Below are 22,388 nucleotides of genomic sequence, written 5' to 3'. Positions count from 1 at the left end.
TAATTACTTCTGTCCCTGCAGACAGCTCCGCTATTATATTTGACATGAAAAAGTATAGTGGTTGCAACATTGTATCTATTTGTATCCATTTCGGATACAGATGGTTTTATTTGGATACAAATAGATACATTGTTGCAACCACAATACTTTTTCATGTCAAATATAATAGCGGACTGGAATTCTTCTTTCTTCTTCTTCTTCCTTCTTTCTTCTTTCTTCATCCTTCCTCCTCCTCCTTCTTCTTCCTCCTTCTTCTTCCTTCCCCATCATGGCCGCGAATATCGGCCGATTTTCCAACTTTACCGATAAAAAAAAAAAGTGCCAAAATCCAGAAAAACGACCAACCAATTAACCCATTACCAGTGCGAAAATCAACCGATTTTTTTTTTTTTTTTTTTTCTTCCGACCAAAAAATCGGCTGATTTTCGACCCATCTATGGCCTGCATTAGGGTGGACATTCTCAATGAGTCCCAGCATGGAAGGTGGTATGAAAACAATGCGATTACCAGAAGTAGATTATTATTATACAGGATTTTTTTAGCGCCAACAGTTTGCTCAGCGCTTTACAATATAAATGACAATACACCAACAATACATTTGAATACAAGAGGGTTAGGAGGGCCTGCTCCTTGAAGCTTACAATCTAAGAGATGATGAGTTTAGTGTGACTGGCAGGGAAGTTTGTAACACTCATTATAAAGAGCGGTCAAAGCTAAAGCATTTTGTAGCTGTATAGTTCTAATAAAGAATATTCTTCTGTAGCAGACTTTGGTAGCATGGCGAGTTGAATTCACTTCATTTTCATTCTCTTGTCTTGTATTAATGGCTGAAGGAACCATAAAATAGTGTGAAGATGGTATTGCTTTAGACCATGAAGAAATTTAAGTGAAAAAAAAGGAAACGGGGACCAGGGGGACATAAGAGTGGAGGTGGGGAGAAGACCAAGCCACTGTTATGCCTCTTTCTCATGGGCAGGACCCTGCCAGCTCAGCGGGGGATCTGTCCGCAGATTGGACCGCATGCCATTTACACTCAACTGCCATCCGATCTGCTAGATGAAAGGGGAAGGGATCCCCATCTGTCTGTTTTTTAGCAGATTGGATGTACAGTCAGGTCCATAAATATTGGGAAATCTACACAATTCTAACATTTTTGGCTCTATACACCACCACAATGGATTTCAAAATGAAACGAACAAGATGTGCTTTAACTGCAGACTGTCAGATTTAATTTGAGGGTATTTACATCCAAATCAGGTGAACGGTGTAGGAATTACAACAGTTTGCATATGTGCCTCCCACTTGTTAAGGGACCAAAAGTAATGGGACAGAATAATAATCATAATTCAAACTTTCACTTTTTAATACTTGGTTGTAAATCCTTTGCAGTCAATCACAGCCTGAAGTCTGGAATGCATAGACATCACCAGACGCTGGGTTTCATCCCTGGTGATGCTCTGCCAGGCCTCTACTGCAACTGTCTTCAGATCCTGCTTGTTCTTGGGGCATTTTCCCTTCAGTTTTGTCTTCAGCAAGTGAAATGCATGCTCAATCGGATTCAGGGCAGGTGATTGACTTGGCCATTGCATAACATTCCACTTCTTTCTCTTAAAAAACTCTTTGGTTGCTTTTGCAGTATGCTTTGGGTCATTGTCCATCTGCACTGTGAAGCGGCGTCCAATAAGTTCTGAAGCATTTGGCTGAATATGAGCAGATAATATTGCCCGAAACGCTTCAGAATTCATCCTGCTGCTTTTGTCAGCAGTCACATCATCAATAAATACAAGAGAACCAGTTTTATTAGCAGCCATACATGCGCACGCCATGACACTACCACCACCATGCTTCACTGATGAGGTGGTATGCGTAGGATCATGAGCAGTTCCTTTCCTTCTCCATACTCTTCTCTTCCCATCATTCTGGTACAAGTTGATCTTGGTCTCATCTGTCCATAGGATGTTGTTCCAGAACTGTGAAGGCTTTTTTAGATGTCGTTTGGCAAACTCTAATCTGGCCTTCCTGTTTTTGAGGCTCACCAATGGTTTCCATCTTGTGGTGAACCCTCTGTATTCACTCTGGTGAAGTCTTCTCTTGATTGTTGACTTTGACACACATACACCTACCTCCTGGAGAGTGTTCTTGATCTGGCTAACTGTTGTGAAGGGTGTTTTCTTCACCAGTGAAAGAATTCTTCGGTCATCCACCACAGTTGTTTTCCGTGGTCTTCCGGGTCTTTTGGTGTTGCTGAGCTCACTGGTGTGTTCCTTCTTTTTAAGAATGTTCCAAACAGTTGTTTTGGCCACACCTAATGTTTTTGCTATCTTTCTGATGGGTTTGTTTTGTTTTTTCAGCCTAATGATGGCTTGATTCACTAATAGTGACAGCTCTTTGGATCTCATCTTGAGAGTTGACAGCAACAGATTCCAAATGCAAATAGCACACTTGAAATGAACTCTGGACCTTTTATCTGCTCATTGTAATTGGGATAATTAGGGAATAACACGCACCTGGCCATGGAACAGCTGAGAAGCCAATTGTCCCATTACTTTTGGTCCCTTAACAAGTGGGAGGCATATATGCAAACTGTTGTAATTCCTACACTGTTCACCTGATTTGGTTGTAAATACTCTCAAATTAAAGCTGACAGTCTGCAGTTAAAGCACATCTTGTTCGTTCAATTTCAAATCCATTGTGGTGGTGTATACAGCCATAAATGTTAGAATTGTGTCGATGTCCCAATATTTATGGACCTGACTGTAGATGGGTGTAAACACATGTCCGTTTATACCTCCCACTCCATAAAGGAGAACAGAGGGTCCCGGGTCCGCCTGAAAAACAGACAGGCAGGAGAAATTGGACCACTAGTGTAAAAGGGGCCTTAGTGATTGGTCCCACAGCTCCATGGGGTTGCAATCAGGGTTAGAGAATTGGTCTAGTTATGTGGCGGTTTCTATAAGATGCCACATCTTCCTCACTGTGTTGTATTAATCAAGTAAATTGTGGAGGCAGGCAGTGAGATTTTCAGTTTGACATCCTGGATCCTTTGCTTGTTTTTTTTAACTAGGTGTGGAATTTTAGATGGCTTTTTTCAGTTTCTTCTGCAGACTGTTAAAGCTACTACACACCTCAGTAGCACTTGCTGAAATTTATACACAAAGTGAATGAGTTATAGTAATGCCTCATCGGGTGGCTCTGTCCAAAGGTTCCGTGAATAAATGTTAAAACCATTTAAAAAAATTTAGTTTCCCTTCAACCTTTTTCAAACAGTATTAAGGAGCATTCATGTCTCCATAACCTCCACTCAGATCAATCCAGCACAGTGTTGTATGAAAAAAAAAATCTGGTTGCTCTAAGGAACAAAAAAAAAAGAATTCTTTAATTTATCACTTGAATGTGGCAATTGATCTGCTTTAGCTGGCTACAAACATTAGTTTGAAGGTACAGTCTGTAGATTTACCGGCAGCTATGTAGTGCAACAGCTTTCTACCTAAACAGTCAAATCCATATATATCTAATCCATATATATCCTCCTACTACATATGTAGTTGTTTAACTAAAGAAGATTGTACAGTTGGATTCTAATGTTGGTCAGCTTAATCCACGTTGTGCTATCACATAGGTGACCTCTGCAGTGAATCAGAAAAGTTTCACATACCAACTTTTAATCTACTCACACGGAAAATGCCTCGCACGATTCCTGCTAATGCTTTTTCAAACTTTTGCTTACATTTTTCATGTGAGTGCCTTTTTTTTGTCTCCACAGATATGCTGTCAGCCCTGAGAACATTATCCTGTACGGTCAGAGTATTGGTACAGTTCCTACAGTAGACCTGGCCTCGCGCTACGAATGTGCAGCCGTCATACTGCATTCCCCCCTCATGTCTGGACTGCGTGTTGCTTTTCCTGATACAAGGAAGACCTACTGTTTTGATGCCTTTCCCAGGTAAAGGGCAATCGCTTCATTTTTACAAGTGTTGTGTTGGCATTCCCGCTGTTTCCCATGCCAACCTCCACCATTTTCATGTTTGTAAGCTGTAGTAGTATATTCCCATTGGATCCACGTTTTAAGTGCTCATTTTTGAGAGGTTTTGCCAGCTTAAAGGCTAAGCTCATTAAAAATATAATATGCACATTTTTGCAGGTAAAAAAATTATTATTTTTTTTTTCCCTTTAGGAACCTGCAGAGCATTGTGCCCCAAATCAACAGGTCGTGGGTGCAATGTCAGGCTCCTGCAGACAATCCATACTGCCCATACCTCCCATACAGGCAGACAATGAATAGTAGAAAAAGTCAGTGAACTAAGAGAGCACTCATTAGTGCCCTCACAGTTCGAGAACTACAAGCTGTCTGCTGCGGTGGAAGACAGGAGGAGTTGTTCAAAATCTGTGTAAAGAATGATGTGGCTGTGCAGGCCAGAGCCTTAACAGAACCTACAAGTAAAAAAGAAAACAAACCTACATATGCCACTGCACAACACATACCGAAATCTTTGTTTTGCACCTTCACTGCTGGGCAACCACTGCAAATTATGAATTGCTCTGACAATGCAGTGCTTAGTTTGAGTTGCCATTTGTCAAGTGTTATTTTGTGGCGGGGATATCTTGCTTAGCCCTGCGCATGGTTTGACTTTTATTGAGATCATAAATGGCCTGCTATGAAGCTGCAGGCTTTGTTTTTTCCCTTGGTGGTCCCTTTAATGCCCACCTAGGCAGTAGTTGAAGCCCTGGGTACAGCTGTGGCTGAAGATTTGCTTGCACTTGCTTGACACCACAAGGACTCCAGCAGTGCTAGTTTGGAGAAGGCTGAAGGTTTTTTACCTTAATGCCTTCTATGCATCATATTAAAAAAAAACGGTGTGCTGCTCCCCCATAGCCCTCATAAACACTTACCTTAGCGTCTTTGCATCCTAATTGGCTCCCACTGCTGTCAATCACAGCCAGTGAGGAGAGAGCGGGTCCGAGCCGTGGCTCAATGCATCTTATGGATGCATAGAGCAGGGCTCGGGAGCGAGCACGCACCAGTGCCCCCATAGCAAGTGGCTTGCTATTGGGGGCACTGGTCAAGAGGGAGGAGCCAGGGGTGCTGGCAGGGGACCCGAGAAGAGGATTGGGGGTGCTCTGTGCAAAACCACTGCACAGAACAGGTAAGTATGACATGTTTGATAATAAAGGTTTTTTTTTTAAATCACACTTTAAGAACCTGACAGGTTTATGTTACATTGTGTTAGAAAATAGTATTAATTTTGCTATGCTTTTTCATCAGCTGGAATGCATCTAAAAATAAACTAGCATACTAGGCCTAACAAAAGCTAATTGACTTGCCATAAACATGCACAAAAGGCATATTTTCCCTAATGGATACCAGTTCACTATTTATAGTTTCTAATTAAGGGACAATATATACACAATGTGCATAGAGTTCTTTGCACTTTTTTTGTTATGAAGCCCCCTGGTTTTGTCAGGATTCAATTATCTGCAATTTCATGGACTAGTAGATGCTACAGCTGTTTGAGAACTGTCCACACACACCGCTGGTTAAATATTGCCTTCCCCAGAAGTCGGAAGCTGAGTTTGCCAAGGGAATGTTTCCAATTTTCACAGAATGCAAATATTGTTTCGGTGAAGCAAATGAAAAGCAGTGGAAGAAATGTCACCATTAAATAAAGAGTAACTTGGAGCAAAGATAGCTGTCTCCTGTACTGCTTAACTTATTCCTCAACAGATCCATTCCAGCAAAACAGCCTGAAAATGATCTTCAAATGTAATTAAAATGGCATTACCCGGGATGGATATGCCATGAAAGGTTTATTTATACCCCAAGTCAAACTATGTATTGGTGACATTCTGAATTTAAAGAATTTAGGATTTAAGGTTGTTAGCGTAAGAACAAATTAACATGGTGCTTGTATATTCTCTCTATATGCCAAAATCTTCCACTTTCAAACCTCATGGCAGACACCTCGTTTAATCTGATGGTTTCAGAACAAATTCCACTAAAGGCCACAGAACATAAATTGGATCATTTTCTATACTTGTTTATGTAAAAGTGTTTTAATGAAATTCAGTGAATGTCAGTTTCATTTTACTGGCACAGGAAAATTTTAAGCTAAGATTGTATAATATGTGGCAACATCTTTCAATACAGAGCTAAAATCTTGTCCAGCAATCCCATGGAAGAAAACTGACAAGTGTTACTTGGCACCATTCCAGTGGCATTCCACGGCACCAATTATAGGCAGCACAGCAAAGTGATAGAAATGTACAATAATCCTAATTTCTGGAGTGCTATTGCTGCTTTTAAACATATGTATCTGTATGTAATAAACATTGCAAAAAAAACAAAATAGTCAAGGCTCCAGTTCTCAATCCTTATTTGGCTTAGTGAGGGGTGTTTGTTGAGCTATTAATTGCTCTCTTATTCTTTTAGAACTGGTGCTAAAACCTGTGTTATACTTACCTGCCATCAGCTCTGAACACAGTCATGGGTCATATGGAAGCTGTCAAAGGAGTAATCGGATAAAGCCGCTTACAATGCCCATGTGACTCTTGAATGTGGTGTAGTTAGGTTCTGAAATGGACCAAAGCTGAAGTGATTTGACAGTCAGAGAGGGAGGAGATATGCAACATTACATTAGACTTTGCCTTAAAGGATAAGTTCAGCTTTTGGACAGAAATAATACAGTGCTCCTCCTCTGTGGAAGGCACATGTGTTGGTGGCCACCGTTGTTGAAGGCAGCATTGACAAGTTCCAGAGTGCTGCACTGCGGCTGGCTGCCCTCCCAGCATTCGTCAATGGCCACATCAGAGGTGTGGATGGGTTGGTTGGTGCAGGGCACTGTGTCCTCCATTCTGTGGGCTTTCCAGGGGGGGTGGCTGTGTGGTGGGGGGGCAGGCCTGCAGTGTCCTCCAAGGGACCAGCTTTTGGGGGTGGGGGTTCTTTGCCTGGGAGAAGTGCACACCAGGGGAGCTCTGCCTGGATTCTGTGCATGGGGAGGGATGGAGGGGACTTCGGGGCTCCTGGGACACTGGGTGGGCTTGGCTTGGCTTCACTCTGTGGGGCAAGAGAGAGAATTCAGGCGCAGGGCAGTGTGGGCTGGCGGAGGCCTGGGTGCTAGTACGTGGTTTCTTGTTGCCGTGGTGACCTGGTGCCTAGGATTTGTTGAGCCCTGGCCTTGACCATATGTGCAGTATTAAGTATAGTAGATTTTAATTCTTACTTAGGTATAGCTGAATCCCATAATAAGTTTGTTGTTCCTTTTTATATTGGTATGCGTATGTGTTGGGGTCTTCTTAACTCCTTCTTCTTTCTTTTGTAGTATCGACAAAATTTCCAAGGTCACCTCACCGGTGCTGATAATCCATGGAACAGAAGATGAAGTGATTGATTTCTCTCATGGCCTGGCAATGTACGAGCGCTGCCCACGAGCCGTAGAGCCACTCTGGGTGGAGGGAGCAGGGCACAATGACATAGAGCTGTATGCACAATATCTAGAAAGACTAAAGCAGTTCATTTCTCATGAGCTGCCCAACTCCTGAGAGATTCCTCCAGTCTTACCTCAGTTACTGTGAATGGCAGAAGTGACGAGTCTCAGAAGACATGTCCACTATGGTGCTGGGCGTTCTCTTAACACTGCCCAAAGACACCCTCAATGGGGTTGGATGATGCTGATCAAGCATCCGGTGGCACCTGTCTTTCTTTATTTTTTATTGTCCATGTGCTATCAGCTGCTGTAACTTAATCTCAGCCTTTAGAAGAGTCCGGGTGGATCTGGAACCTCTTTTTATAGAGCACACTTTATATCCTGGAACATGTTTACACAGCATTATTTTGAAGGACGCCATTTTACCCCAGGTTAACCCAATCGCAATAGCTGTGGGTCAGTTGGCTTTGTTTTCTGGATCTGATGTACAGCCTTACCTGATAATCCGTATCCTCTTAACGGATGATTTCTTTCTTTTTTTTTTTTTTTAACTCGGTCAAATCAATTGTATAATGTGGTATCTTGATGGGGGCATTCTTATGATTTGTAATTCCCTTTTGCGGGTTTTTTCAAGAATATATTTATCCACAATAAATTATTTCAAGTTAATATGTAAGGAGACAAACTGAATAGAATTCATAGATCAATAATTAAACTCTTAAAACATTCTGAATGCCACTTATGGGATGTTTGTGTAAGCAAAATATAATGTTAAACTGTAAATGTGAAAATGTATTTCTAGAAGAATGATCGGATTTCATCTGGCTTTCTTTTTTGTGATTCTTTTCTTTTTCCAAAACTCTGTTCCTCTTTTCTCATGTACGTTTTTTCAACACTATTGTCTATGGTTTTGTCTTGTTCTGTCATTTTTTTTTTTTTTGTTCTTAGGCACAGAAATGACTGATCTGTTTTTTAAACTACTTTAAAGGGTTTTCTTAAGTTTTTATCCCTAAATTAATTTTTTGCTATTAAGTGATTTTTTACAATACTTTCTGGGAGAAGAACAATTCTGAAGAAATTCTAAATCCCCTTTGTAATATCTTTTCCCTTTTTGACACTGGAAAGGCACAACAAAATATGTTTAAAGGGCAACACTACATTCTGTGGTCTGTAAATTGAGTCTTTGCTGGGGGTATAAAGGCTCAGTTGGTCTTTTGGCTGCAGAGGCCACAAGGGACTGCTTATACAATGCCTCCTGCAATAAAGAGGATTGTAGGCCTGAAATAATATACTGTGAGTCTAGGAATTTGTTTTGTCAAATGAACAGAATATGCTCTGATTTGTTTCTTGTTGCTTGAGGACAGTATGTTGGAATAAAGGATGCATGGAACGGAAAAACTAGAGCTGCTGGACTTTTTATTTCTATAAATTGTGTCTTTAAAGTGGTTGTAAAGGTGGAAGGTTTTTTACCCTCATGTTTTCTATGAATGTAAGTAAAAAACAACCTGTGTGCAGCCCTCTCCCCCAGCCCTCCCAATCCTTAATTGAGACTCCTCCAATCCAGCGACCTTCTTGACAGCCTCTCCTGTCTGGGGACTCTTCCTCCTCATAGGCTGTCAATCACAGCTAGTGGGGAGAGAGCGAAGTGGGGGGATGTTGGGGTGATGGAGCTGCGGCTCTATATGTCTTATGGACGCATAGAGCAGTGGCATGGGGACAAGCACGCAGCGGTGCCCCCAGGGAAAGAAACTTTTCCTTCCAACAGCCAGGAGTACTGGCGATGATCCGAAAGGAAGAGGAAGGGGGTTGCTTTTTGCAAAAGCAGCACACAGCAGGTAAGTATAATCATGTTAGTTATTTAAAAAAAAAAAAAAAATTTGTGTCACTAACTTTTGCTTGATTTTACATGTAAGACGTTTCTACATCAATGAGTGGCATATTCCATACATACATACATTTGATACCTTGCCTGCTGACCTTAACCCTTACCCCTTTTGGGTTCAATTACAGTAAAACCAAGTATCCCCTTTTGTTTGTTTTTATATAGTTCTCAAATTTTAAAGTAGAATTCCAGGCTAAAGCGAACTAGCCTTAAAAATGCTCCCTACCCCCTCCTAACACCTAACTAACCTGTTTAAAAAATATGTCTATACATACTTATTTTCAGGTCGCCCCAGTCCAGTGAAATAATCCAGCTCCACTGTTTCAGCCAGTGGCACCTGCAGGGCATAGGAGGGACCGCCAACGGATGGACCATAGTAGCCTATGGGTGATGTCACAGCTATTGGAATTCACAGCTGTTGTCGAGCATTCTCTCCTCTCCTCTGCAGATGCAACTGATTGACACCGGGGAGCCAGAGCATGTTACTGGACTGGGGCGACCTGAAAATAGGTGTATATAGACATATTTCTTAAACAGGTTAGTCAGCATAGGTGTTAGGATGGGGAAAGGCGCATTTTTTTATTTTCTTTTAGCTTCATGCATTTCAGAAAGTTTTGTTTTTTTTTTTCTTTTTTGTAGCTATGAGATTACTAATGTTTTTGAGTGTTTTTCTTTTCTGATTTTAATAAAACTAAAATCTAAGTCTCCCGTCAAGATGATGGCACATGTGTACAGTACAGTATTTGGAGAATTGAGGTGTCACTTTGCAGGTATTATTGCAGAGAGATGTCAAAGTACTTCTATGTCATGACTCAGAGGTGTTTTATTTCAGGTACTTCTATAGTGCTGTCAATTTACACAGTGCTTTATATACATATATTGTACATTCACATCACTCCCTACCCTCAAGGGGCGTACAATCTAAAGTCCCTAACTCACACTCATACACATACTAGGGCCAATTTAGATAGGCGCTAATTAACCTACTAGCATGTTTTTGGAGTGTGGGGGGAAACCGAAGTACCTGAAGGAAACCCACGCAGTCACAGGGAGAACATGCAAACTCAAGGCAGGTGGTGCTGTGGTTTTTGCAAACATGCCTAAAAGTGCCCTGAATTGTACAGAATGTAAACTGTACACATGAGACTAACCCTGGAAATACAGAGTATAAATCATAGATATTCACTATAACTTCAAGCACATTCAATGGGGCCCACCAGCTTGCAATTGTTCTTTAGCTGGTTGGTTAAGAACACCCAGTGCAGTGTTATAACTTAAATACTATTTGTACCCATTAAACCTGAAATAATGTCCATTGGAAACTTATTTAGGCTGTATTCCTCACATACCAATGAGATATTCTGGGAAAAATTGGGTTTCATCCTTTATATCGACAAACAAAAGAGGTTAAATGCCTGACTGGCAGAGCAGGAGATATGCAAAGAAAAATGAAATATCTTGAATGATTTACAAAAAAAAAAAAAAAAGTCAGAACCAGGACCATAGCCTATTGTACACAGTCTAGACCAGTGTACAAAGCAAATGCACAGATACTGACCAGTATTCCAGAGTTTCTCTTCTCCCTTACTCAGCTAACGTGACCCCAATGCTGATGGAGATGAGCAGGGGTGGGGCAAACAAGAATGCTGTGCAAGTGCCCAATGTCCTCCTTATCAACCAATTATGACATCAGTTGTAGGATTCCAGTGGCTGCCTGCACAGCAGGGGCGGACTGACAACTCATGGGGCCCCTATGTCCTTGCCCAAACTCAAGCCTATGAAAAAGGTACCAGGGGCATCTCATAGGGCCCCCTACTGACCTCGGGCTGTGCCTGAGTTTCCAAATGGTCAGTCCGCCCCTGCTGCACAGTGTCCAAGGTTGTAATGCTGCACAATCAAAAACTGACTTGTGCAACAAAAAGACAAGTGTGATCCACCTGTGGCTTGTACACAGTTTTTGGGCAGTTTTTAAGCATTATGCCAAGGCACCTTGGTTGAAAAAAAAGTTGGTTTAGACTTTGAACAATGGTCCAATTTTTTCTTACTGTTGTGAGGATAGCCTGAAACATGATTCTTTTTAAAAAAAAGAAAAATCAGCACAAGGGACTATACATTTCATCCGAAGTATCCCTTGTGCTGGTTCTGGCTGTCATAGTTCAAATCTGAAGTCCTCGGCTCCCCTCCCATACCTTGCAGCTGTAATCTTCTGTTGCTGCAGGGGTTAATAGAGCTGAGGGACCTGTCGCAGCCCCCCCCCCCTCCTTTATTCATAGAAGCTGGTACTATAGCTTCTATGAGTGGATGAATAAAATGGCCCTTCGCCTCCTCCATTCATAGAGCTCTCTCCACCAGCACAAGGGACACTTTGGATTAAATTCAAGTACTCTCCCTTGTGCTGTTTTTTTTGTTTGTTTACCTAAACCTAGATTTCAAGCAGTCTCTTCCTCAGGATATATATAATTTTTTTTTTTTTATTATTGAAAAGGCGATTGGTTGCAGGGCAGTGTAGGAGAATCAAGATAGCTGGTGGGTTTATCTGGGTCAAGGAGCTGGTAAAGGGCTGAGGGAGAGTATAGGTGCGAAAGACAGATACATACAGGTGAAACTCGAAAAATTAGAATAACGTGCAAAAGTTCATTTATTTCAGTAATGCAACTTAAAAGGTGAAATTAATATTTAATTTTAGTTCAAGCCATGATTTGTCATAATTGTGATGATTATGGCTTACATCTCATGAAAACCCCAAATCCACAATCTCAGAAAATTAGAATATTGTGAAAAGGTGCAATATTCTCCGCTCAAAGTGTCCCACTCTAATCAGCGAATTAAGCTGTAACACCTGCAAAGGGTTCCTGAGCCTTTAAATGGTCTCTCAGTCTGGTTCAGTAGGAATCACAATCATGGGAAAGACTGCTGACCTGACAGTTGTGCAGAAAACCATCATTGACACCCTTCATAAGGAGGGAAAGCCTCAAAAGGTAATTGCAAAAGACGTTGGATGTTCCCAAAGTGCTGTTTCAAAGCACATTAATAGAAAGTTATGTGGAAGGGAAAAGTGTGGAAGAAAAAGGTGCACAAGCAGCAGGGATGACCGCAGCCTGGAGAGGATTGTCAGGAAAAGGCCATTCAAAAGTGTTGGGGACTTTCACAAGGAGTGGACTGAGGCTGGAGTCAGTGCATCAAGAGCCACCACACACAGACGGATCCTGGACATGGGCTTCAAATGTCGTATACCTCTTGTCAAGCCGCTCCTGAACAACAAGCAACGTTAGGAGAGTCTTACCTGGGCTAAAGAAAAACAGACCTGGTCTGTTGCTCAGTGGTCCAAAGTCCTCTTTTCTGATGAGTACAACTTTTGCATTTCATTTGGAAACCAAAGACCCCGAGTATGGCGGAAGAATGGAGAGGCACACACTGCAAGATGCTTGAAGTCCAGTGTGAAGTTTCCACAGTCTGTGTTGATTTGGGGAGCCATGTCATCTGCTGGTGTTGGTCCACTGTGCTTCATTAAGTCCAGGGTCAAAGCAGCCGTATACCAGGAGATTTTGGAGCACTTCATGCTTTCTTCCGCAGATGATTACTTCATTTTCCAGCAGGACTTGGCACCTGCCCACACTGCCAAAAGCACCAAAACCTGGTTCAATGACCATGGGATTACTGTGCTTGATTGGCCAGCAAACTCGCCTGACCTGAACCCCATAGAGAATCTATGGGGCATTACCAAGAGAAAGATGAGAGACGTGAGACCGAACAATGCAGAAGAGATGAAGGCCGCTATTGAAGCATCCTGGTCTTCCATAACATCTCAGCAGTGCCACAGGCTGATAGCATCCATGTCACACCGCATTGAGGCAGTAATTGCTGCAAAAGGGGCCCAAACCAAGTACTGAGTACATATGCATGCTTATACTTTTCAGAGGTCCGATATTGTTCTTTGTACAATCCTTGTTTTATTGATTACATGTAATCTAATTTTCTGAGATTGTGGATTTGGGATTTTCATGAGCTGTAAACCATAATGATCACAATTATGACAAATCACAGCTTGAACTATCTTGCTTTGCATGTAATGAGTCTATCTCATATATTAGTTTCACCTTTTAAATTGCATTACTGAAATAAATGAACTTTTGCACGATATTCAAATTTTTTGAGTTTCACCTGTAAATCTAAACAATGTTCTAACCCTTTTCAATGCTAAAACCCAACAAATCATTTTGGCAGGAATTGGGCTTGCACATTTCTATTCTGCACAGGTTTTTGAAAATCTACTTTTTTTTTTATTAAATGACTTACGATGTGTAATACGATTAGAGTAAATCTGTCTTCCATACCTGGTGAAAGTGTTATGTCATCTTGAGCTAAATAACATCTATCTGACATGCTGTGATTGATGGAAGCACTAAGTAGATTGATGGTGTTACTAGATCTGAAGGCAATGATTCTTAACCACTTCACTAGACCTCACTTCTGTCATCATCCAATGCACTTAGGTCTAACGTCAACACACTTTCATGGATAGACTTACTTATGGATTTAAGATAATAAGACAGATTACTGTGGTATATCTATCTCTATAGCTTGCGGATACGACCTTTCAACTTCAGCTACAGGATTTCGCTTTGACATAATTAGGATAACCTTTCAATAAGAGAAGTCTTAACTGAGTTTTCTTTTTGACACATTGGAGAAAATGTGACCAGGATCTTTTAGACCTTGGAGTTCCCACTGGCCTGTACATGTTGGTTCTTTGTAGAATTCTGGGGGGGTCGAGAGAGAGAAAGTGCCATGTGCTCCAAAATTCTTCCAATAAAAAAATAACAGAAATGTTGTAAAATCTGGATATGAACGACAGATATGCATAGTGCCTGACGTTCTCCCATTTAGTAATTCTTTAACACTACACAGAGTGGTAATATCCAATGATTATCTTTTATAGACTGAACTTCAATCTATCTAGACAAAAAAAAAAAAACACCAGAAAACTCTCAGAAATACTTACCAATATAGAAACCTGTAGAGCAGGGGCGTCAAAGTCAGCTTCTTAATGGGCTGCATCAGCATTATATTCATTAGAGAAGATGGGACTTTCAGGGTGCATAGACATGAATACCACATGTTAAAAGTTATATCATTTTTATTTCATATTTTGGTAAAAAACCCAAGAAAGGAAAAAATACAGAAACATAAAAACTTTCAATTCTAAGAATACCAACTGAGATTCAAACTTGGTTAGGTAAATGTAGTATACTCCCTACATGTTTCGCCCTCATGGGCTTCTTCAGGGGTGATTTTGTGAGGAAATTTGTACTGCTGTTAACGGCGGTAGAAATTTCCTCAAAAAATCTTCCCCGAAGAAGCCCGTGAGGGCGAAACCTGTAGGGAGTATACTACATTTACCTAACCAAGTTTGAATCTCAGTTGGTATTCTTAGAATTGAAATTATTTTTATGTTTCTGTATTTTTTCCTTTCTTGTGTTTTTTTACCAAAATATGAAATAAAAATTATATAACTTTTAACGTGTGGTATTCATGTCTATGCACCCTGAAAGTCCCATCTTCTCTAATGAATATTTGCAATTTTAAGGGATGTGGTGCAATAATCATATCTCATCACTCGCCACTTCACTGTTTCTTGCATCAGCATTATGGTTGCCCTATAGCTGTAGGACCACAGTAGATGTCTTAAGCACCCCACCCTCCCTTACATCATAGTACACCCCCATACCTTGTGCTGCTGCTGCTGGAAAGAAGTCTGGGGGCATAGCTGGAAAGCAGAAAGTAAAGGGTCTGGAGGAGGACCAGTGGAGGTCTGGAGTCAGAGGTGGATATGAGTGGGTGCTGGCGGGCCTTGTGTTTGACACATGCTTTAGAGTATTGCTTCTTTACCCTGCAGAACACTACCTATTGATTAGATGCCTGACTGATACTTTCTGCATTTCCAACAGAGAATTGAAGGCTTAATAAAAACCAGTTCCATCACCAAGGCCATGATATGCAAAGACATTCTTTCCATTGTAAAACCACATGGACATGTGATTTAAGTAAGGATTGTCTGCATACTATTCCTCTTTTCCCATGTGAGTTATAGTAATTAATATACAATAGAGCTATAAGATTAATTGCTTTATATGAAATAATGGTCACATTCACATGTTAAGAGCAATGGAAATTTTGACTAAGATATTTGCTTACTAAAAGTGCTCATTCACACCAGGAGGTGTTTGAGCACATGCAGTTTTTTGTGTGTCATGCTTTAGGGAAGCCCAATCATTTTTAAAAAAAGGTGCCAAAATTTGAAAAAAAATATTTTAGATGTTATTTGCACTAAGGCTGAATTTACCCTTTCAAGAAAATTGTCTGTGCCGTCAAGTATTCCCAGTAGGTTAAAAAATGTGTCTGTAAAACGTGTTTTATTACTGTAATTATTCTTATAAGCCAGTGGTTCTCAACCTGTGCATTGCGACCCCTTTGGGGGTCGAACGACCCTTTCACAGGGGTCCTCTAAGACCATCAGAAAACACATATTTCCGATGTGTAAAGAGCAGCTACTGTGTAGAAAGCAGCTGCTGTGTTGAAAGCAGCTACTCTGTTAAAAGTAGCTACTGTGTTGAAAGCAGCAGTATTGGAGGTAAAACGACACTCATGAATTATAATTACTGGGTAAATAATTTTATGGTTGGGGGTCACCACAACATGAGGAACTGTATTAAAGGGTCGCGGCATTAGGAAGGTTGAGAACCACTGCTATAAGCCATTTGATTACCCTAGCCCCCCTGAAGCCTGGCTGAAAAACTCCTCTAGTCAGCATCCTCCTGACCTATTTGTTGCTAGAATGATCCAGCCATTGGGCACTCATCCCCAGCATTGCAGGAGCAAACACTCTTTCCCCGTTCATAATCCAGTATGTTTTCTCTCCCCATGTCACAGCAGTGGGCGGGAGCTTGGGTAACCAAATGGCCTACAGGTATACCAATTACAGTAATCAACATTTTTCAAAGCTTCACAGTTTTTGTTTTTTTTACCTACTGGGGGCCCTTAACTGTAAATACAATTTTCTCAATTTTTTTTAACCTATTGGGGGCCCTTAACTGTAAAGACAATTTTCTTGTTTTTTTTTATTTTTTTTTACCTACTGGGGGCTTTTAACTGTAAAGACAATTTTCTTGCTTTTTTTATTTTTTTTTTTACCTACTGGGGGCTTTTAACTGTAAAGACAATTTTCTTGCTTTTTTTTTTTCTTTTTACCTACTGGGGGCTCTTAACTGTAAAGACAATTTTCCCGAAAGGTGAATTTAGTCTTTAAAATGTGAGTAACGTCCAGAGTGCAGTTACAAATTCCTCTCGTACGTGTGTGCTTCCCAGTGGGGTGTCAACATAAACATTTCTCAGGTTTTCCATGAGGTGAAGTAATTCTAGCGTGAGCAAGCTGTAGTAAAAATGAAGGAAAAAAACTGCGTGCTTTCACTATCTTCTAGACCACCACAGTAACAACCACCCAAAGAATTTCTGCAATTAATGTAGTAAGTTGTCTATCCAAACAAACAATGCTGCGGTGTTAATAGAAGAAATTCAGAAAGTAGCATAGAGTAGGCTCATAAGATGTGTAGTTCAACTGCACTTAGGCCAGTGCTTCTCAAATAGTGGGGTGCGCCCCCCAGGGGGGGGCGCGGTGCCGCCGCCATCCCCCCCTTCCGACAGAAGGGACACTAAGTACAGGGGTGGGCAGAGGGCTGCTGTCTCTTACCTGGCTCCCACGATGATCCATCCAGGAAGCGCTGCTCCTTCTGTCACTCCGGCCACTCCCTCACTCCTGCCGCTCGGCTCCGCCTCCTCACCGGTGATTGGCCGCCAGAACTGTAGCTCAGGAAAGGTACACAGGCGGCCAATCATGGGCGAGGAGGCGGAGCCGAGCGGACCCGCGAAAATCGAGTGAGGGAAAAGCCGGTAAGTGTGCAGTGCAGAGGTGCTGCTGCAAAAATACTATTTACAGTCGCGCGGGGGCGCGAAATGTTTTCTTCTTCCTAGGGGGGGCATGACAGAAAATAATTGAGAAGCACTGACTTAGGACGATGGACCTACAATGGTATATGAATGCCACATATAAAGCTCACATTGCAGAGACTTGTGTCTGAAAACTGAAACAAAACAGTAAAGATGTTTCCCATAATAGGGTGATCCTTGAAAACTCATTTATTCAGGGAAGCCTACTCCACCGCCACCTAAAACCTGTACTTTGGCCACCTCCATCAGATCATCCCCTGCAGCTACAGCGCAGGAAATAAGTATTTGATCCCCTGTTGATTTTGAATGTTTGCCCACTCACAAAGAAATGATCAGTCTAAAAATCGAATGGTAGGTGTATTGTAGCACTGAGAGACAGAATAGCAACAAAAAATTAAAAAGAAATGCACGTCTAACAAATTATTCTTCACTGCATTACCTTTTGTACCACCTCCCCCTCACTTTAAAGCTTCATGAGCAGTACTCTCCTATTAATCCTATATTTGACCTGTATTGTACTTGTGCTGTATCCCTTTTTATTGTAAAGTGATGTGCAAACTGTTGGTGCAATCAGTGGTTGAAGTATATCTAAACCATAAATCAAAAATGTAATATATTGTAGTTTACTAGCTCTTTTCCCTGGCAATTCCCCAAATAATACACTTCCTGTCTCTGGGTGGCTCCATCACTCTTCCACTGTATCTATGGAGGAAGCCATGGTTGTCTTTCTAGGCTGCTCTCCTGATTTGGACTACAAACATATCCACATCTCTTCATTTCCATTACATGGGGGCAGGGAAATTGGTAGTTTACAGAAGATACCTAGCAAGGTCTTTTCAGCTCACAGGAAGGGACCAGAAGACTGTATTTCTGGTATAATCAACAGTTAATTTCTGTACTTGCTGAAAATGTTCTTAGCTTGAAGAAATATAAACAAATGCAGCCACCACATTTAAGACTCTAAGATGCTATATATTGCATTTTTATTAGGGTTTAGTTATCCTTTAATGTGTCCAATACCTGATTGGTTGATGTATTTTTTTTTAACTTTGCTTCCTACCACAGATTGCAGGACATTTATTAATTCTTTCACACAGCATTTTTGTAAACCTGCCATACACTGCGAATTTCAGCTAAATCCTACCTAATCGGCCAAAATTTGAGCCTTGGTTGGCCCCATCATCACCACGCATCTAGACAAAAGTCGATTTTTCAGTTAACTTTTGTCAAAGGAGTCTGTTGCAAAATTGTTGGCCGAATAATGACTTGGCACTGTTTCGGTATTCAGCTAGCCATGGGTGCTGACTATCCAAATATAATAGCCGGAACAGGAGATTTCTCCATCCACATTGTTTAGCATGGATGGAGGAATATTATATTACATAGTTACATAGTTAGTCTGGCTGAAAAAAAGACAAACGTCCATCCAGTTCAACCAATAAAAAAAAAAAAAAAAAAGTTATAGCCCTACACCCACAGTTGATCCCACAGAGGAAGGCAAAAAAAACCCAGCAAAGCATGATCCAATTTGCCCCTGCTGGGAAAAAAATTCCTTCCTGATCCCCCGAGAGGCAATCGGATATTCCCTGGATCAATTTTACCTATAAATGTTAGTTTCCAGTTATATTCTGTGTATCTAGGAAAGAATCCAGGACATTTTTTTAAAGCAATCCACTGAGCTGACCAGAACCAAATCTTGAGGGAGTCTATTCCACATTTTCACAGCTCTCACTGTGAAGAAACCTTTCCATGTTTGTAGATTACATTTCTTTTCCTCCAGATGTAAAGAGTGCCCCCTTGTCCTCTGTGATGACCTCAGGGTGAATAGCTCTACACCGAGTTCACTATATGAACCACTGATGTATTTATACATGGAGATCATATCCCCCTTATGTATTATACATGGAGATCATATCCCCCTTATGTATTATACATGGAGATCATATCCCCCCTTATGTATTATACATGGAGATCATATCCCCCCTTATGTATTATACATGGAGATCATATCCCCCCTTTATGTATTATACATGTTGATCATATCCCCCCTTATGTATTATACATGGAGATCATATCCCCCCTTATGTATTATACATGGAGGTCATATCCCCCCTTATGTATTATACATGGAGATCATATCCCCCCTTATGTATTATACATGGTGATCATATCCCCCCCTTATGTATTATACATGTTGATCATATCCCCCCTTATGTATTATACATGGAGATCATATCCCCCTTATGTATTATACATGGAGATCATATCCCCCCTTATGTATTATACATGGAGATCATATCCCCCCTTATGTATTATACATGGAGATCATATCCCCCCTTATGTATTATACATGGAGATCATATCCCCCCTTAATCTCCTCTTCTCAAGAGAGAATAAATTCACTTCCTCTAATCTTTCCTCATAGCTGAGCTCCTCCATGCCTCTTATCAGTTTGGTTGCCCTTCTCTGCACTTTCTCCAGTTCCCCAATGTTCTTTTTGTGAATTGGTGCCCAAAACTGAACTGCATATTCCAGATGAGGTCTTACTAATGATTTGTTTCAGGGGAAATTATATCTCTCTCTGGAGTCTATACCTCTTTTAAAACAAGAACATACTGAACAAGAGAAATAGATGTATGCCTGGCTGTGTCAGTTGACTGCCCAGAATTGAAGGTGCAGGAGTCGCAATTACAAAACCTGTCATATAGAGGGGTTGGAATAAAATTTGGAAGCTCTACATGATTTACAGGTGTGAAAGTGATGACAAATTTTGCTTGGAAAGCAGAAGTGATGTAACATTCTTATGCTAACGCTGTGTGATGAGACACCTAACAGTTGGGAAACCTCACTTTCGCCATTCACTGCCTGCACTGCTAGTAATACGGAGTCATGTCAAAACTTACTGAGCTTCAAAGAGGGAAAATTATTGGTGCCACTTAGCTGGTGCCTCTGTGACTGAAGTAGCCAATTTATTTGCGGTGTCACAAGGTACAGTATCAAAGGTTATGACGACATATACAGTGTCCGGGAAAGCGTTGTCTGAGGCATAAGCCTGGTCAACTGACCGAAAGAGACAAAAGGACATTGTGACCCAGGATAAGAAAACAACTGCTGCAAAGTGACTGCAGAGCTCAATCTCAGTCTCCCAAAGGAGAAGCAAAACATTCATGGCTGAGCTGCAATTACCAAACCACTAGTGACCAATATTAATGCTCAATAGAGGAGAGAGTGATGCAACACCCATGAATCGTGGACTATCGATCAATAGAAGACTAATATTGTCCAATGAATCGAGCTGCACCCTGTTCCCAACCACCAGACGTGTTTACTTGCGGCCACACCGCCCCAAGCTTATGACCAGGACTGTCCTGTGCTAACGGTAAAGCATGGTAAAGCTATGTACACATTTTGGCTGACCATGTGCATGTGTAGCTCAGTGTGCATTTAATAGAAAACTGTGATCAGGCAGGTAAGTGTTACTGCAGAGGCGACATAGGATGTCTCTTCTGCAATAAAGAGCTGCCTTCTTACTGTTTTTATTAGTCAAGTATAGTTCCACTTTAACCACTTACCTACCGGGCATTTTACACCCTTCCTACCCAGGCCAATTTTCAGCTTTCAGCGCCGTCGCACTTTCAATTGCGCAGTCATGCAACACTCTACCCAAATTAAACGTATAATTTTTTTTAGACAAATAGAGATTTCTTTTGGTGGTATTTACTCACCACTGGGGTTTTTATTTTCTAAAAAAAAAAAGACCAAAAATTTGGAAAAAAAAAAAAGTTACTTGTAGTTTCTGTTATAAAGTTTTGTAAATAAGTGATTTTTCTCCTTCGCTGATGTGCGCTAATGAGGATACACTGATGGGCACTGATAGGCGGCACTGATGGACATTGATAGGTGGCACTGATGGGCACTGACAGGCATCACTGAGGAGGCACTGAAAGCCAGCACTGATGGGCACTGAAAGCCAGCACAGATGGGCACTGAAAGCCAGCACTGATGGGCACTGAAAGCCAGCACTGATGGGCACTATTGTCTGCACTGATGGGGCTACACTGATCATCAGGGCACTGATGACCAGTGCCCTGATGATCACTGTAGATGTCCCCTTGAGGAATACTGCTTACTGGTTCTCTTTAAGTGCTGTCAACGTAGGGAGAGGACTGCTGATAACAGGCATTTCCAGTTTACACTGTGATCAGCTGTGATTGGACACAGCTGGTCACATGTAAAGGGAGGCTCTGAATGGTCCTATTACTTGGACACGTGATCAGCTGTATCTGAAGGACACAGTGATCACAGAACACACATGGCGCGCACCAGGGGAGTGTGGTTCTGGGAGGGCGTCCATGGATGCCCTCCCAGAACTAGCCAACTGCGCTGTAGCCCTCTTTTGGGAAAATGGTTAATGACAGGTAGCCTGATTTGCAATAGATATACTGTACTCCAAGTTGTGTTTTTCCAGATAAAGGTCCCTCATTATGTGTTGCCTCCCTACTTTCTCCAACAAAACTGACTTCCCAAATAACCCTTTAGATTACCCTGGTGAGCCAAATAGCAAAACACAGGTGAAACCATTAAACTTGCTGCAGGCACCAGGTACACTGTCAGTTGTACATTTCTGCCAATGACAGATGCTTTCTAACCACTTGTTGACAGTAATCCTATAAGAAGGTTGATTTCAGCGGGCTTGCCAACAAGTGGTTAAATTTCTTTGCGGAAAAGAGTTGTCATCTCCTGCGTCGCCCTGGGGTAGAGCTGAATTCCAAGCAAAGAGCTAAGTGCACAGCTGAAAAATATTGTATATACTGTATGTGAACATCTTTATAGTATCTTTAAAGGGATTAAAAATTCTGTTCATCCAGTCTTTTGATCCAGGCAGCATAGCCAGATCTTACTTTTCACTGCTAGAGTAAGGCTGATGTCGAGCAGCCTTCTCTGCCGCAGTCCTGACGCTGACCATTTGTTCAAGTCACTAGTGCCAGGATTGCTAAGAGGCTGCCTGATAATCCCTGAGGAATCACCCCAATTATTAGATGTGGTGGCTGCATTAGTTTTCTTTTTCAGATTTTGTTTAC

General features: G+C 41.4%; 1 protein-coding gene across 1 annotated transcript in view; it reads left to right on the top strand.

Moving 5' to 3' along the window:
* Positions 1 to 8,819, top strand: part of ABHD17C (abhydrolase domain containing 17C, depalmitoylase) — a 62,611-nt gene extending 53,792 nt beyond the window's left edge. Inside the window, exons 2-3 of the mRNA XM_089687641.1 lie at positions 3,764 to 3,943; positions 7,317 to 8,819. Of these exons, the coding sequence (XP_089543767.1) occupies positions 3,764 to 3,943; positions 7,317 to 7,536 (400 nt within the window). The 3' untranslated portion in view covers positions 7,537 to 8,819. The remainder of the gene's footprint in view (positions 1 to 3,763; positions 3,944 to 7,316) is intronic.
* Positions 8,820 to 22,388: the final 13,569 nt, after the last annotated feature.

This window comes from Staurois parvus, unplaced genomic scaffold (genome assembly GCF_062004578.1).
Source record: "Staurois parvus isolate SC_StPar_1 unplaced genomic scaffold, SC_StPar_1.0 ptg000432l, whole genome shotgun sequence".
Lineage (NCBI taxonomy): Eukaryota > Metazoa > Chordata > Amphibia > Anura > Ranidae > Staurois > Staurois parvus.
Note: the sequence above shows the minus strand (reverse complement) of the source record. Positions and strands in the feature narration are given on the sequence as shown.